Raw genomic sequence first — 18,267 nt, 5'->3', positions numbered from 1 at the left:
TTTCAGTCTTTCTTCCACTCGTTCATCTGTCAGAGGCTCACCTCTCTGCTGGTGGCCATCTCCACTGCACAAAATGGTTTGCATTTGTCTGCTCACCACCCAGGACAACCTTCCCTAACCTGGTGCCCTCCAGAGGTTTTCGACGACCACTCCTAGCATTCCAGACCATTGGTCATGCTGGCTGGGGCTGATGGGAGTTGAAGTCCAAAACATCTGGAGGGCACCAGATTGGAGAAGGGTGACATCAAGGGTATGTATGTGAATTTTCTGTATATAGGAAGCTCCCTTAGACAAGGTCAAGCCCTTGTCCATCTAGTCCAGTATTATCTACTGTGACTGGCAACAGTTCTGCAGGGTCCCAGGGAGAGATGGGTCTTTTCCAACACCTGCTACCTGAACTATTTTTTTTTCTAAGTGGAGATGCCAGGGATTGAACCCATGACTTTCTATAGGCAAAGCATGCATGCCACCATTGAGCTATGATTCCTTCCTAATGGCGTAGAAAAGAGGTTCCTGGTCCATATGATAAAATTCAAGAAAATACACGATAATTTTCAGGAATACTTAGGATGGGGGTACAGAACTTGTGGGCCTCCAGATATTGTTGGGCTTCAACTCCCATCATCCCCAGCTAACATGGCCAATAGTCAAGGATGATGGAAGTTATAGTCCAGCAACATCTGGAGGGCCACAGGTCTCCCACTCCTACCTTAGAACGTAAGAAGCTATTGGATCAGACCAACGGTCCATCTAATTCTGCATCCTGTTTCAGACAGTGGTAAGCCCAGATGAACCTGGGAAGGCCACAAACAGGACGTGAAGGCATGTAGCTTCATGACTAGTAGCCACTTAGTCTGCTGCATAAGTGTTTGATATTTATTTATCAATAATGTATTTATTTTATTTACAATATTTATATAGCACTCCATATCAAAAGATTTTGGAGTGGTGAACAACAAAGGTAAAGGAATAAAGCACCATATTAAAACAATTACAACATTTTAAAAGAAACAAATTCTGAACTTAATAAACCGCAGCTGGTCACTCAAGGAAGGCCTCTATTCATTTTGGAATTTATAGTGAGTATTGTTGCTGGTAATGTTTAACTCAGGGGTGAGCAGACTTGTACGCTCTACTTTGCTTTTTACTACAATTCTAAGATCCATGGGGCAAAAGACACATACATAGAATTAAAGAATTCTGAGCGTGTTTTGAGTACCAGAAGAAGTGAACTGAGCTCGCAGTCCTTCCATACACAAATCCACTCTTGGTTACCCCAAGCTTTCTGCATTTCAGCAGTATAATTTAGTATCAGAGGGGGATCATTTTATTGCTGGTTTTGTTACACAGTTGGGAGTCAGAAATCCTTGCTGATCTCCTGCAAATCACCCAGAGATCTACCAGTAGGTACTACTGTCTGCCCCCCTCCTTAGTTTAACTTACATTTGTGATATTTATGCGGAGACGCTCACTGTCCTTTGTCAACTGAACCTTCTAATTAGGGATGTTTGAGAATTTAGTTCCTATTTGCAAATCAAACTAACATGCCCCGTTCGCAATCCCGAATGTGAATACGAACGCAATGCTTGGGACATTTTTGCAGTTTCCTGAACCTGTGTTTGTGTTCAAAAGTGCACATTTCCCCCCCAAAACCTACGTTTTCACACTCTAGCCTGTGGGGGGGAATGCACATTTTCACCCTGGGAAAAATGCACATTCTAAAAAAAAGCATATTTTTTTCAGTCAGGAAAAATGTATGCTTTTAAAATGCGCATTTTCCCTGATGTGAAAAAAGACCCTCATGTTTGGGAATGTGAATGAGGTGAACTGAGCTTCGAAGAGGAATTCAGAGAATTTCAATGAGCCTGAACTTCACATGTTTGCCCATCCATACTTCTGATCTCTCCTCTCTTTACATCTAGGTGAAGATAAACACATCTTTTCCAGTTAATTTCTTTCTTTTGTTTTAAAGAGACTTCAAGAACGATTTCCCACCTTCCTTGGGTGGACCAGGAAAAAAGCCCACCCTAACAACAGCCACCACCACCACCTTGAACTCTGTCTACTGGAAAAGGATTCAGAGGATGCCAAAACAGGGCCCATTCAGCACTGTGGAGGGAGCCTCCCCAGCTAAGAACAGAGCATGTGGACCAATCAGACAACTTCATTGCACCTGTAAGGTCACCCTGGAGCCCCTTGAATGCCGGCTTATTAATTTAAAACATATGTATATAAACAGAATATATGTGTGTGTGTGTGTGTGTGTGTGTGTGTGTGTGTGTATATATATATATATATAAAAACCAGTCGCTTGATTTTTTTAAAATGTAAAAAAAAATCACACGACCAAACTTTTCTTTCTTCTTTGGCAGCCGGCCAAGAGTAAGTAGAAGTGGGATGATAGATAGTGCCTGATCCTTGAGTAAAGTTGGAGAGGGCCTTAGAAGAGGGTGTGCCCGAGGCTTCAGAGGGGAAGCACATCTTTCCTCCACTTGTGCCTGTTGCCAGGGGATAAAATGTGGCAACTGAGGCATCAGTTCTCCTGGCTGAAAAGAAAACCATACAACACAAGGCCTAGTTTTGAACACTCTGTGGATGGGGAAGAGGTACAGTAAGTGCCTTTGCAGTGGCAACATCATGGCTTTGCCCAAACGGAAAACGCAAACAAAACGGCTCCCTTTTTCTCAGCAGCCAAATATTCCTGACCAAACGGAGGGCTAACTGCTGAAACCGTTCAGCATTACAAGAATAGAAAAGAAACCTAATGTTAAGGCTTACAGCACTGCCTCCAGAAATGGACTTGAATTCTTCTGACTGTTCCACGAATATCCAATGTTTCCAGCACGTGTGTGCGTGTGAACTCGGTAACCCAAGAAGATGCAAGCAAAACGTTATTGCAGGAGAGTTCACTCTTCAATGGACAAATCAATCAGTATGCAACAGATATATGTGTGTGTATATATATATGTGTGTGTGTGTGTGTTCTCTCTCTCTCTCTCTCTCTCTCTCTCTCTCTCTCTGTCTTTCCTTCCTGCTTGGGTTTGTATCCCACCCTTTCTTGCCCCTCCATTCCCCCACCTTCAGCGGCCCCATGCCATGCTCCTTGTATTTCCACATCCCCTCTCATTCCCAGGCCCATCTCAGATTTAAAGCAAATTTAAAACACACAGTTTAGCTTCTGTTACAGGAGATCCAACACACCAAGGGTAGCCATTTGACCAAAAAAATGTATCTTTAAAAAAATGGCTACACGTTACCTCTTGTGGAGCAAGTCTGAAATATGCCAGAATTTGACTGTATACTTAAAAACATTCCTGTTACTGTGTGCATGTGTGCATCTGCGTGTGTGGGCGAGAGAGAGAGAGCGCGCAAGTATAGGTATGTGAGTGTCAAAAAGCAGTGTTCCGAGTGGTGGCGTGTTTTAGGTGGTGTCCCAAGGCAAGGCAAGCTCATTGGCAGTGCTGGTAAAAATTCAGGGCTCCTACAGGCTGCAAATGGGGGGTGGGGCAGGGTTACAAGGTTACCCTGTCACAAGGACTCTGTAGATGTGTCAGGACTCAAACTTGGCACCTTTTGCATTCTGAAAGGGTCAGCCCCAAGTTTAAGTGCCTTTTGGTACTTACCTCTCAGATGCTTAGCAGCAGGGAACACCAGGTGCCGAGGTCTGCCAGCTGCTGTCATTTTAATCTCCCACAATACCCCTGACGTAACGTTGCTGCAGGACAATTCGGGGAATTGAAACGACAGGGGCTCCCAGATCTAGCTGCCCAGCAGTCATTGGAGCACAAAGAAACTGTCGTTCCTCCCAGTATCCCAGCAACTTCCTTGGGCTGCTGAGTGTTGGTGTGGGAGGCTACATTCAAAACATGTGCTCTACCACTGAGGTATGGCACACGTTTCTGGTTTGGGGCCATAATTTCCTCCTCCTGGTCAGTTGTCAGAATGACGGGTTATAAATGTAAGGGTACGAAAATGGATGTTCAGCATTGTTACCCTCTAGCTGTGACTGCAAGACAGGGTGGGCTGTAACTCAGCAAGCAACACCTGACGGAGGCGGTGGGGGGAGTGTTGGAGGCCAGAACATACGAGGCTGGGCGGCAGGTGCTGGCGGGGCGCTAGGGGCAGGCCATGCCAGGTAAGGGGAACAGGGGGGAGATGCGTAATGCCTGCCCCCTGCTCCGGGCCTGCCCAGAGCCAAAGGATGGCTGGGGGAGGCGTGACTCCGTCCTCTGGCCTTCGTCTGCTGCTCTGCAATGCCAGGTCTGTTACACAGAAAACCTCCCTCATCCGTGACATGATCCGTGATGAGCGTGTGGACCTGGCATGTATTACGGAGACCTGGCTGGCCGAGGCCGCTGCTCCAGCTCTGGCGGCCATGCGCCCAGCCGGGTTTTCGTACGCACAGCAGCCGAGGGCTGGGGATCGGGGAGGGGGAGTGGCTGATATCTACCGGGAGCCCTTGGTCGTCACCAGACCCCCTCTGCGGGAGACCAAGGTTGCGGAGCGCATGTACTGGAGGTTGGGCCCGAAGGGCAGTCTGGGGATTCTGCTCGTGCACCGCCCACCCCGCTGCGCGACCGACTCCCTGGCCGAGGCGCTTGAGGTGGTCTCTGACATGCGTGTGCAGTCCCCTAACTTACTGGTGTTGGGGGGCTTCAACGTACATTCAGAGGCCGTCCTCACGGGGGCGCCTCGGGACTTCATGGAGCCCATGGCTTCCCGGGAGCTGCATCCTATTCCAACTGGGCCCACCCATGTGGGCCCACCCGGTCATGCGCTAGACCTTGTGTTTGTTTCTGGAGAAGCGGGGAGTGATCTGGAAGTCGGGGGTATATCCACCCCTCCACCCCCCGTCATGGTCAGAGCACTCTCTGGTGACGTCGGGCTTCTCGGTCCCACAACCCCTCCGCAGGGGTGGAGGACCCAGTAAATGGTCCGCCCCAGGCACCTTATGGATCCGAATGGATCCCTGGACGCGCTTGGGGATTCTCTGGGGCACGCCAGCGGCCACTCGGTCGAGGCCCTGGTGGGTGGCTGGAATGCCGCCATCACTGGGGCATTAGATCGGGTGGCTCCGGAACGCCCTCTCCGCCTGAACGGGGCTCGGGCTGCACCATGGTTCAATCCGCGGTTGCGAGCCCTGAAGCAGGAGGTGAGACGGCTGGAGCGCCGGGGGCGGACGTCTCGCTCCGAAGACGATCGGACACGGGCTAGAGCTGTATCTTCAGCCTATCACGGGGCGGTGAAGGCAGCAAAAGGGAATATTCTGCCGCCTCCATCGCGTCCGCAGAGTGCTGTCCCAGGAGGCTGTCCCAGGTGGTCCGGAGCCTGGTCGGGCCAGCGGCTCCGGAACCGCCGGAGCATTCCAAGGCCTCCTGTGAGGCCTTGGCAAGGCACTTTGCGGATAAAATTGGTCGGATCAGGAGTGTTACTCCGTGCGCCATGGATACAGTTAGCGAGCGAGAGGCGGCCTGTGGCAAACCGGTTGTGTGGGATCGGTTCCAGCTTCTTCCTTCTGATGAAGCGGGCAGGGTGCTGTCATCTGTAAGGCCGACCGCCGGCTTCCTTGATGCCTGCCCATCTTGGCTCATTATGAGCTGCAGGGAGAGGCTGGGTGAGGGGATCCGGGCGGTGGCGAACGCCTCCCTCGAGCGGGGACTGACGCCATCAGCCCTCAAGCAGGCAGTGCTCAGACCGCTCTTGAAGAAGCCCTCCCTGGATCCCCAAGTTCTGAACAACTTTCGCCCGGTCTCGAAGCTGCCATTTGGGGCAAGGTGACTGAGCGGGTGGCGGCGATGCAGCTGAAGGCACACTTGGAAGAAGCCGATCATCTAGACCCACCTCAGTCGGGCTTCAGGCCTGGGCACGGGACAGAAACGGCCTTGGTCGCCTTGGCGGATGATATGAGGAGGGCTCTGGATAGGGGCGGATGCGCCTTCCTCGTTCTCCTCGACCTCTCAGCGGCTTTTGGTACCGTTGACCACGGCGTCCTCCTGGACCGCCTGGAGGGGCTGGGCATCGGAGACACCGTATTGCGGTGGTTCCGGCCCTTCCTCTCCGGCAGGTAGCAGAGGGTAGTGCTGGGAGAGGAGGTGTCGGACCCGTGGCCGCGCACGTGTGGGGTGCCACAGGGCTCCATCCTCTCCCCGATGCCGTTTAGCATCTATGTGAAGCCGCGGGGGGCGATCATCGGGAGGTTTGGGCTGCGGGCGGTGTCATCCACGTGCGGCTGACACGCAGCTCTACCCCTCGTTCAAATCCTCACCAGGGCTGGCCGTGGAATCCCTGTCCGAATGTCTGGAGACGGTGAGCGGCTGGGTGGGGAGGAACAAGCTGAAGCTGAACCCTGACAAGACCGAGGTGCTTTTGGTGGGAGACAAGGGGAGGTCGACCTGGGGTTGAGTGGGGTGCGGCTACCCTTGGAAGACCAGGGGGTCATTTTGGACTCCCAGCTGGCCATGGAGGCTCGGGTGTCAGCCGGGAGCGGAACAGCGCCGTACCAACGCCATCTGGTAGGGCGCCTGCGCCCCTACCTTCCCAGCCATCTGCTCCCGTCGGTGGTACACGCCCTGGTCTCCTCTCGTCTAGACTGCTGTAGCGCGCGCTACGTGGGGTTACCCTTGAAGAGGGTTCGGAAGCTGCAGCTGGTGCAGAACGCGGCGGCTCGCCTGAGTAAAGGCAGCCGCCGGCGAGATCACATCACTCCGGTGCTGAAGGAGCTGCACTGGCTACCAGTTGTTTTCCGGGCCAAGTTCAAGGTGTTGGCTTTGACCTTTAAAACCCTATATGGTCCCGGCCCAGCCTACCTCAAGGAGCGGCTCCGGCAACACCAGACAGGCCGCTCAACGAGACCAGCCTTGCCTGGCCTTCTCTCTGTCCCATCAGCCAGGACAGCTAGGCTGGTGAGGACGAGGGAGGGGGCCTTCTCTGTGGTGGCCCCCACGCTGTGGAACTCCCTCCCTAGGGAACTCCGCCATGCCCCCTCTTTAATGAGCTTCCGCCACGCATTAAAAACATGATTGCCCAGGCAGGCATTTGGGGTGGGGTAGGGTATTTTAGAAAATGTTTTTATTGTAGAATTTTATTGTTTTAAACTGTTTTGTTGTACGCTGTACATCGCCCAGAGTGGCTGGGTGACCAGCCAGATGGGCGATTGGTAAATTTAATAATAAATAAATAAACACACAGGTCCAATCACCAGCGTCTCAAGGGTGGACTGGGTGAGACCCCTGTCTGAAATGCTGGAAAGATGCTGCCAGTCAGTGCAGGGAATCCTGAGCTAGATGGACCAATGGTCTGATTCAGTCCAAGTCAGCTTCCTATATTTCAATTAGCCGTTTATTCAGGAACATGAGGACTGGAATCTTTGTTTTTAGGGAAAAGACTATAGCTCAGTGAGCAGAGCACATGCATTTCATGCCAGAAATCCCAGATTCGTTCCCTGGTACCTGTAAGTAGGACTGGAAAATACCCCTCTCTGAGACCCTGGACAGTCAGTGTAGATCAGCGCTGGGGACTGTGTGGCTTTCCAGATGTGGTTGAACTACAGCTCCCATCATCCCTTGACCATTGGCCATGCTGGCTTGAGCTGCTGTGAGATGGAATCCAACATCTGGAGGCTTACAGATGCCCCACTGATGGTATAGAGTAGGCAACACTACTGACCTAAACGTACCGATGTATCCTGTTTGGAAGACTTACAGGGCAATCCTATATGTGTCTACTCAAAAGTAAATCCCATTGAATTAAATGGGACTTTAATTGCACCCAGATCCAGTAGTATTGGCACAATGCTCTTATTTTTCCTAACCAGGTGCCTTCCTGATAGGTTGGACTGCAACTTCCATCATGTCAAGACAGTACAGCTGGGGGTGATGGGACCTGTCATCCAGCACATCTAGGGGGCACCAGGTTGTGGAAGGCTGATCTTGAAGGTCAGTTTTTATCTGGGTCAGAGAAACATCTGCCAATATACCCAGCCAACCTCCATAGACATTTCAGCAATTTGGCTTTTACAAACAACAAGCATTAAACAAATAAAGACACCCTGCACCATATCAGTGAGCAGATGGTTGGTGGAAGAGATGCATTTAACTTGGGAGATTGAACACCCCCTCCCACACACACAATTCCCTTTATTAAAAAACTGCAACTACATTTAAAAGGGCATTGGGGTTTGTTTGTTTTTTTACTTTTCAGACACAAGCAAAACATGTGATTCCATGGGAGTGCGGAATGTGGGATTGGCCACAGACCTCATTCTCAGCTTCCTGAGAATCTGTTCATTTTTTTAAGAAATGAGCAAATTTCTAGCCTTTATTGTCACAAAAGGTGTGTTTGGAAGTGTGTGATGCCTGCTGAAACGTCAGAAGCCAGAGAGGTAGCCAAGTAAGTTTTCCATTGTGCAAGGGAGAGGATTGCCTCACAGAGCAGTCCTACACCAGTTTACTCAGAAGTCCCACTGTGCTCAGGGGAGGTTCTGAGCAAGCTTTCCTAGGCATTGCAGTTTTGGTGTCCTTGCCCATCCCATGTGGTGAAAATTGGAATAAACTTATGCAAAATAGCTTTAAAAATGGCAGAATAACCTATGCAACAAAATTGTGGGGTGTGGAGGGGGTGGCATAATTTCTCCTAGTTCATGTGATCTCAGCTTTTTCTTGGTGCACAATTTTGGATGTTTTGCTCAGGTTATACCCAGCCCTGCCCAAACCCATTGATTTGGGTTTGGGTTTGGGTTTGGATTTCAGTGGGTTGACACACTCCTGACTTTGTGCTAGCTCAAGGCTATAGATCAGGGCTGGTGTGTAGCATTGTGGTGAGTAGGCCTAGTGATGAACCAGGAAGATCCCAGGTCATATCCAGCTCTGCCAGGAATGCAATCGGTGGGCTTAGACTAGGCACTGCTTGCCCAGCCTCTGTTGTTCCATCTGCAATACAGGGATAACTTACTTCACAGCAAGCGGCGCAACAAAGGGGCTTAAATCACTGCGTCTTCCCCTCTCTGCCAGGAACCAAAGTGCAAACTTTGGCAGATACAGTGGGATTCTTGACTTCATTTCTTTGAGCCGCACCCGGATATCAGAAGCAGCTTTTTAAAGTGCCCTCCCTTTCCAAAGGGGCTTGCTATGCAGCAGGTGTGTGCCTGTGCCGTTCGAGAAACACCAAGTCCAAAGCAGCATCTCACCACCCCACCCCTTGGACACCCAGCACTAATTGTGCAGCTCTTGGATGCTGGCCCCTCTGTAAAACCAAGGAAAGGAAAGGTTCCTCCTGTGCAAGCACCGGGTCATTCCTGTCCCCTAGAGGGAGGCTGCTTGCACTGGCGTTTTCATGGCAGACGGTAGCGGGGTGGTTTGCCATGGCCTTCCCCAAAAGCTGGTCTAGCACACTGGCAAAGAGATTACAGTTGTAATCCTATACACGCTTACCTGGGAGTAATTTATATGCACTGCAATTTATGGACCAGAACATTTCTAACGGTGCAATTCTATGCATGTCTACTCGGAAGTAAGTCCCAGTGACGTCAATGGGATTTACTCCTAGGTAAGTATTGTAAGATCAGTCATGTATGCATTAGGTAGCCTTAAGAAACCAGTATTCTCTCAGCCCTACAATATTTGATGCAGCAAAGGGGGAAATAATTAGTTCTGAAGTACCTGAGAAGGACGTAGTTAGGGATGACGTAGGATTGGATCCAGACTTAGTCATACTTAAGAGTAAACCCACTGAAATTAATGTGACTAAGGGCACAATCCTATGTAGGTTTAGACAGAAAAAAGTCCTACAACTCCCAGCATTCCCCACCCAGCATACTGGCTGGGGAAATGCTGGGAGTTGCAGGACTTTTTTTCTGTCTAAACCTGCATAGGATTGCACCCTAAAGTTAAGCATGACTAACTTAAGTTCCACTGATTTCAATGAGTCTACTCCAAGTGTGACTACATCGGGATCCAGCCCATCGTGTTTGTGAACTCCTTTGGACGCTCAAAGAAGAAGAGAGCACTAAATAAACTGTTCAACGTTATTAAAGACAGATGCAGTATTCAAAACAGCCACCAACCATCCAGGTAGATTTTGCGAAACAAATGCTGTGTGCCAAAATGGTGGTAGTTTTCTTTTTACACACCTTAGTGAGGGAGATTTCAGACCCTGTCAAAAACGCAAGTTACTAGATCTCACCAAGGAGAATGTTCCCTACCCCCAGTTTCACTTCACCTGTCTACCGCTCATTTGGCGGCATGGGGTGTATATTTGGTCTGTTCACTTCTTGGAATAGCAGGCAAAGAAAGAGAGAGAGGCTGCATGAAGCAGTGTGAATTATTTGTGAGGTGTTTTTTTTTCCTGAAGTCCACATTTACAGCTGTAAATACAGGGTTTATTTAAATACTTAATCATCAATTCTATGTGATTTGTACAATGTCATTCTATTTCTGCTATGGAGTAATTTCATGATGGCTGAACCTTAATTTTGAACTTGAAAAAGAAAAAAATATATAGATATGCCTATAACTCCGCCCCCCGCATCTCTCTCTCCACCTTAAAAGGACATTTGAAATATTAAGCTGAGTGAGATGAAGAGGAAAATAAGCACACAGGATAATCTCTCTCTCTCTCTCTCTCTCTCTCTCTCTCTCTCTCTCTCCTCTTCCCTGAACCCCACCCCACCACTCCACCCCTCCATTTAAAATTATTGCTGCCAACCCCTTCAAATGTTTGGAGGTGAAATATACTAATAGACTTCTGTGTCCAGCTTCCTGCTGTGCTCTTAAGAATCTTATGACTTTTACTGAATAAATCTGAATTTATTTGAATAAATCTGGACTGGACTTGAATGGGATCTGATTTAGTGGGGGTTTAAAGTGTGTGTGTGGGTGGTCCCGGGGGCCAAATCCAGGCCTCTAAGAGTCCTGATCCAGCCCTCTAGGGTTTCCCAGAAGTCCTCCCACCCCCGGCAACTATTGATTATTTGGTGGTTTCCTGACTTTTGTGCAGTTTTTTCCCCCATTCTAAAAGGTTGGAATTCCTCTCCTAAGGCTTAGTGACTGACAATAAGACAAAATATGCTGGGGTTTTCTTTGTATTTTTGGCCCCATCACCTTTGCCTTTGGCCTTGCCCACCACTGGATTGTGGCCCCTGAGAGCTTCTCCAAAATTGAATTCAGCCCTCGGGCTGAAAGAGCTGCCACACCCCTAATTTAAGTTTTTTTTTTCTCTTAGAAGTGTATTATTCTTAGAGTCACAGCTACTTTAAATTTGTGTGTGCCCATGTGCGCATCCGGGGTGTGTGTGTGTGTGTGTGTGTGTGTGTGAGAGAGAGAGAGAGAGAATGTGGTTGAGTTTCGATGAGAATTCCAAAGCCTCACCTGCAACCAAAGCTACCTCATGTTGTCAGAACAGACATTGCTTTAAATTGGTGTCTAGCAATTACATCTTTTTTTTTCTTCTATTTTTATTTGAGAGTAGGTGCAAGGCTGCTGATCTGGATCTTAAAAGCCCCAAGTGCTAGGGTCCCAATCTAGAGTCCCCCCTATGCCTACTGTGGAGTAAAAAAATGAAGTGGTGGTGGGGAAGCCATTGCTGCTGGACACAAATTTAAAGTAATGTCTGTTTTGGCCCTTCGGCCATGACCCCCCACCCCAAGCAGGTGAGATATAGGGCCCCAGCTTCCACAGAGATGGTCCCTCTTCATATGCTCAGAGTCACTAGAAGCTGGGGTATTTGCAAAAGAAGGAGGAGCAGCTGTAGTGACCTTGGGAGAGGATTTTAAATGTTACACCACCTCTGTGAAGCATAGGTACAGGTAAGTGCTTTTGCCAGGAGCAGAGACCTAAGGCTTAAAGCAGGAGTCAACCTTTTTGGACCTGTGGGCACATTTGGGAATTTGAGACCATGCTGTGGCACCACCACAAAATGCCTAACCAGTGGACCACCGCGTTGGCATCTTTCTGCCGTGGCTATGGATCTTAGGCTGCATCTTATTCAGCAAAAATGGTTTCGTGTCTATTGGACACTGCAATGCCTATTTAATAAGGGATTGTCTAATTCAGCTAATTGCTGGTGGTGCAATACAGTGAATGCTTCTTTTAAACATATCTTTTGGCATATGTCCAAGAGTTGCTTCTTTGGCAGGGGGAGGTTACTACACAGATGAATTTTGTACTGGAACAGTCTTTAATATTCACTGATGTACACGCTCTTTTAAATTATTTACCTGCTTCACGGAAATTAACAAATGGTCCACATAAATGGATTCTCTGCACCCTTTTGATATCAGCTAAAAGACTGATCTTAGAACATTGGAAGGACTCACCTCCTGGATTGAGGACCGTACAACACTTTCAATATTTGAACGGGTGGCATATAGACACCACCTTCGAATGCATACTTACATGGATATTTGATCTACTTTTTTAAAGCCTATGTACAATTGCTAGAAAGCTGCATGCATGCCATACAAATCCATGTATATTTTTAAAAATGGGGAAACAAATCAAAAAGAAAAAAATTGGGGGTGCCTGACATTGGACTGCAGGTGCCACACTGGGGATCCCTGGCTTGAAGCAACTGTTGACACTCAGAAACCAAGAGTCCCGGAAGGCCAGAAACCAGGTCCTAAAACTAAGATTTGCTGGAAGCAGCTGCCCTCTTACACAGCAGCAGGAGCCAATCAGCCACTTACTAGAAGTCACCTGACCTTGGGGTTACTGGAGAAGGGGCCTCTAGGAGTGGTCATTTTGGTGCACTCAGGTAAGAGACTCACCTTGCTAACCCTTCGCGTGGCCTGAAGGTATGTGTTACAGTAACTTTGCTGAAGCTACAGCGTGATCTGGGTCTGACCCATGCCTGGATAGGAGAGGGTTTTGTTTTGTTACAATATTTAAGAATTGCCCCACTGGAAAGGACCAAAGACCCATCTGTTCCAGTTTGCCACAGTGACCAACCAGTTGCCTCTGGGAGGCCCACAAGCAGGAAACAAAGGCAAGAACCATTTCCTGCATGTCCTTCCTAGCAGCTGGTATTCAAAGGTAGATTGCACCTGGACCTGGAGGTTCTAGATTAGTCCTCATGACTAGTAACTCTTGATTGATTTGTATTCCATGAATGTATCTATACTATATTTAGTTATCATATACAGTTATATATTATAATTATCATGACTAATAGTCATTGATGGACCTTACCTCTATGAAAATGTCAAAGGCTGCAATCCTACACCCATTTACTTGGGAGTAAGCCCCTGAACTTAATGGGACTTACTTCTGAATAGACATGTATAGGATTGCACTGTTCAGCCCTTTTTGAAGCCATGTAAACAGACAGTTGCCACCGCATCTTGCAGGAGCGAATTCCACACACACTAATTATTCCTTTTTGGGTGTCCTGGATCACACCACCCAACAAATTTCATCAGGTGATCCTGGTAACATGAGACGAGGTGGAGAGGGGAATCTAATATCCACTTTCTCCATGCCACACATATAGTTGAATACCATTCTTTTCAACATTAATAGTTCTCAAAGCAGTTCACAGAATAAGATTTACAGGCAAAGAAGTGGGGCTTTGTAAGGGAAGGCCGGATCTCTGGGCCCAATCAGCCCCCCCTTGATCCACAGCGCCCCCCCCCAGTCCCTCACAGCCAGCTCAGCTTGGCCTGTGAGCACTCCCTTCCCAGAGGAGGACATGGTAGCCACTGAATTTAGCACTGGCCCAGAAAAGAAATAGCAGCAAGGATTTTGAGGTAGATGCTTATCTACTAATAAGGCGTAAGGGAATGAGAAGAGAGGCAAGACAGAGTACAGTTTAGCTTTCCCCAAACATCAACTCCCCGTTTGGAAACCCAGCACAGACTAAAACAAGAAAAGCCTACATAACCCTAGTCTACGCACACCTCCGAGCAGGATCCTTAGTTAATGCCAGCGCTCCAACACCTTCCACCCGGACCCGACGGAAACCAAAGGACCAAGAAGAACGGCTGCGGCTCTCTTTTTATCCCATTCCAAACCCAGTCCCTCACTCTGTCATCCCCCCTCCCTTTTATTACTCCCTGATGGGAATGTAATAAAAACAGAGGCTGTGCTTCTGACAGTCGCATTTATTTATTTAATTTCTGTACCGCCCAATAGCCGAAGCTCTCTGGGCAGTTCACAAAAATTAAAACCAAAAAGCATACAGTAAAACAATATAAATATTAAAGCATTAAAACCACAATATAACAATATAACCAGAATAAAACCTAGCGGCTAATGCAGAGATTTAAAATACAGTTTTAAAACAGCAAAGCTAAAAGCCTAGGAAGCTAAAGTGCTAAAACACTGGGAAAATAAAAAGGTCTTCACCTGGTGCCGGAAGGAGTACAATGTAGGCGCCAGGCAAACCTCTCTAGGGAGCTCATTCCAGAGCCGGGTTGCCACAGCAGAAAAGGCCCTCCTCCTAGTAGCCACCCGCTTCACTCCCTTTGACAGGCGCTAGCGGAGAAGGGCTGCTGAGAATGATCTTAGGGTCTGGACAGGCACATATGGGAGGAGGCGATCCTTCAGGTAGCCTGGCCCCAAACCGTTCAGGGCTTTGAATGTTAACACCAGCACTTTGAATCGGGCCCGGAAATGGTGCCAATGCAGCTGGAAAAGGACTGGCGTAATGTGATCTCGTTGGCCAATCCCTGTTAACAATCTTGCTGCCCTAGTTTGGACCAGCTGAAGTTTCCGGACCGTTTTCAAAGGCAGCCCCATGTATAACGCATTGCAGTAATCCAGACGGGAAGAAATGTCTAAGCAATGTACAAAAATACAGCGTAAGATCATAATGAAACACTGCATATTATTATTATTATTATTATTGTTATTATTATTATTATATACAGAAGACAAGTTTACCTTCCTGGGAACAGGCACTGAACACCTAGATGTGTTGGCAGCTGCCTAAAAGTCACCAACACTTTCACTCGTGACCAGAAACAGAGTGGTATCCAGTATCACTCATTTAAGCACTAGTGACATATGTTCGCTGTAGCTGGGACCAGTAAGTGTGTTTTGTACTAACTGAAGTTTCCAAACAGTCGTCAAAGGCAGCCCCATGCACAATTGCATTGCAGTAGTCTATCCTGGAGGTCATCAAGATGTGGGCCTCAGCACCTTGCCCATTTTAGGGCATAATCCTATCCAGGTTTAGACAGAAAAAAAATCCTACAACTCCCAGCATTCCCTGACAAGTTGAATTTTGAGCAAGGATGCCCTGAATTCAGATCTCTGCCACAAATATTCACTGGGGAGCTGCCTAACCTCCTACTTCACAGGGTTGTTGTGTGGAAAAGAGGGAGAAAACTGACATTATGCTGCCATTCAACTTCTGGGGTGGGATAAAAATGTTATAAATAAAATGAACGGGAATGTTTCACAAGGCCATTTTAAATTCTTTCCTACCCATTAGCAAATTTGATGGAAAATGAACTGGTATTTAAGAGCAGTTTTTAAGGATGCATCCAATTTGCTAATGGGTAGAGGATTTATAATGGCCCGTGTTATTCATGGTTGGCTGACTTCTTTTGCACTCTTACAGACGTCCTAGTATTGGGTTTCCTCACTTCATTACGTATTTTATTATGAAAGCCCATTCCAGATTTTGTTAAGATGTTACTGTAGTGGACTATTTATCAATAGCATCTGAGTTCAGAAGACATTATGTATACTTTTGGATATTGGGGCTGGAGAAACATTACCATTTTATGGATTTGACACAGGAACAACAAAGAGCTAAGCCTTCTCTGTTATGGCTCCAGAAATACAAAACCTCCTCCCTGAAGTAAGAAGAGCTATCTCTTTATTGAGCTTTTGGATAAGTTATAAAACCTCTTAGATGAAGCCTCAAGCTGAACTGGTCTTTTTTCTCCCCTGTAGTCTTTAACTTATAATGAGTTTATTACTGTTACTTATTTCACAGTATTTATAGTTGCTTTTGCTGTGAGCTGCCAGGAAAACTGATATTACAAGTATTTTAAATAAATATCAATAATATATACACACTCTGAGGTTTGTTTTTTTTTCCCAAGCTGTTTTGATAGAGACTTTGTCTTTGATGTGCTTACCTTGGGACTCACAGTCTGATTAAAGGCTCCTCCTTTTGATGGGGCAGCCTGCATATATGGGTAGCATTGTTTCTTTTAATTGTGATTTTTAAAAGGTTTGGTATTTATGTTGGTTGCATGAATCATTATGTAAGGTAAGGAACACTTGCACAATGCTGGATTCTGGCCCTGAGGAACAGCACCTACTCAAAACAGGGAGAGCTCTGAACTTCCCATGGAGGGAGCAATCCTATGGCTGCTAGACAGCAGCTAGATGGCCATAGGATATGCTGTTTTCTGGGAACCAACCATGCTCAGAGGTCAGTTCCCAGAAAACCGACCTCCCCCACCATCCGCACTACCTCAGAGGCAGCGCGGAGAAGCCCTGTGCTCAGAAGAGGTGTGTGGGGCATCTGAAAAGGGGCTGGGCTGGGGGCATTGAGAGCAGATCTCTGTGTACAACACATCCTATGTGGTGTACAGCAGCCTCCTCTCCTGCTTGGCCCCCCTGCAGCTAGACAGCTGAAATCAGCTGTCTAGCAGAAACAGCAGGGCAGGGGAGGTGTGGAGGGAATGATTCCCCCCGTGCTTCTCCTGCCTTGCTTTGGATAGGCAGCCACCTATCTAGACAGGATTGCACCCTAAGTTGCTGATGTTAGCTGTGGCGTAGGGTTTTTCGTTGACTCCTTGCTGTTGAAGGGACATGTGTGTTTTCTTCTTCTTGCATTATGGACTGTAAAAGTCCAGGTCAGAGATAGCACTGCTCCTGTAACAAATCATGGTTTGTTGGAGCATGAACGAGCTACTTCCTCCTTCCTGAGCATTTGGCAGCAGCAGTGACTTCATGTTTTGTTAAATCAGTTTCCCCATGGTGCACAAACCAGGAAATACTCCCTGGGTTTACTAGCTTATCATGGTAAGCCCACCAGCACCAGCAGCTTTAGATTTTCTCCCACCTGTCCTGAAACAATTGAAGTGTGCCCCTCCCCCATTTCTGCAGCCTGTAAATGGGGCAGCAAATGATTGTGTGGGAAGATTTTGGCTCTGTGCTAGTTGAGATGTAATGCTGCTGTTGCTACAACCCAGGGCACTCAAATGCTCATTACTTTCCCATCCCCTCGCACACTCTTTTGGGTATTTTTTTTAAATTCTTTTAACGGGGTGGTTGCCAACACATGGGGTGACAACCTAGGGGGTCACCATATTCCCCCACAATGCTTATCTCAAAATGACATTACATCATGATGTAGCATCGTTCCAGATGCATTGTGGGGGAACACAGTGGACTACTGAACCATTGCAAGCAGGGCTATTGCTGTTTGGATAAACTATGTTTACAGGGGTGTGGGGTGAGATCAGTCACTGTCCCAGTAAGCCCTCCTAGAGATTGTCCCCACCCACTTTTTACCAAATAAAAAGTCCTGTACAGAACTTTTGGCTCAGCTCTAGCCTTCACAAGGCTTCAGCTACCTTGAGCACAAGATAAAGTAGGCTTGAAATAGAAGAAAATACATTGAAGGTGCCCACAGAGAAACAGGCAGAGCTAACTTCCTGCCCCTACCCCCTCCATCGGGCAAAGACCTTAAAAAATTCTAGCTGGCATTCACTTGAGTCAGATGCTGTAAAATCAGAGCCAAGTATGCTCAGAAAAAAACCTCTTAAGTAGTTCTCTTTAATTTACACATGCACATCTTTAAAAAGCAAAACCAAACAACACAACCCCCACTTCAAGTTCTCCATTTGACAGGCAGGCCCCATGCGCAAAGTTCTGCCCCCAAAGCTTAGAACTATGGCACATGTCATTTGCATCTTTTATAGCAGCTTTGAATTTATGGAAACGTCTTTGTTTGGAGGATGATTTCGGGGGGGGGGGGGGAGAAAAGAGCCACCCCAATATCTGATCATTCTGAAAGGAGTGGTGTACATTTGCAGTCCTGTCCCAGGGAAGGGGTGGGAGAGGGGAGAAATGTAGGTTTGCAAAAATGCAGGGGAGTTGAAGTATGTTTTTCAATTCAGCTTTTGCTCTGTGTTCCAGTGTAGTAAAGGAGAACAGGGAAACGAGCAGCAGTAGCATCTGATGCAAGAAGAAGAGGTGGTCCTGAAGGGCTCCCTCTGACAGCATCACTTTGTCCTTTCACTGCTGCTTGGATTTCAGGGATAACCTCTGCACCAGCTTGTAAAGGAGACTGAAGTGCTAAAAAAAAAAA

At 47.6% G+C, this 18,267-nt stretch overlaps 1 protein-coding gene across 3 annotated transcripts in view; it reads right to left on the bottom strand.

The window, feature by feature from the left end:
- Nucleotides 1–14,028: 14,028 nt before the first annotated feature.
- LOC146333955 (BOS complex subunit NCLN-like) overlaps nucleotides 14,029–18,267 on the bottom strand; it is a 31,982-nt gene continuing 27,743 nt past the window's right edge. For all 3 annotated transcript variants that reach the window (XM_084825325.1, XM_084825323.1, XM_084825324.1), the window contains one exon: nucleotides 14,029–18,254. In XM_084825325.1, the coding sequence (XP_084681451.1) occupies nucleotides 18,212–18,254 (43 nt within the window). In that variant the 3' untranslated portion in view covers nucleotides 14,029–18,211. The remainder of the gene's footprint in view (nucleotides 18,255–18,267) is intronic.

The sequence above is a fragment of the Heloderma suspectum genome, chromosome W (assembly GCF_057233095.1).
Source record: "Heloderma suspectum isolate Gila_16-S chromosome W, 16-S_ref, whole genome shotgun sequence".
Lineage (NCBI taxonomy): Eukaryota > Metazoa > Chordata > Lepidosauria > Squamata > Helodermatidae > Heloderma > Heloderma suspectum.
This window is presented reverse-complemented; position numbering and strand designations above follow the sequence as displayed.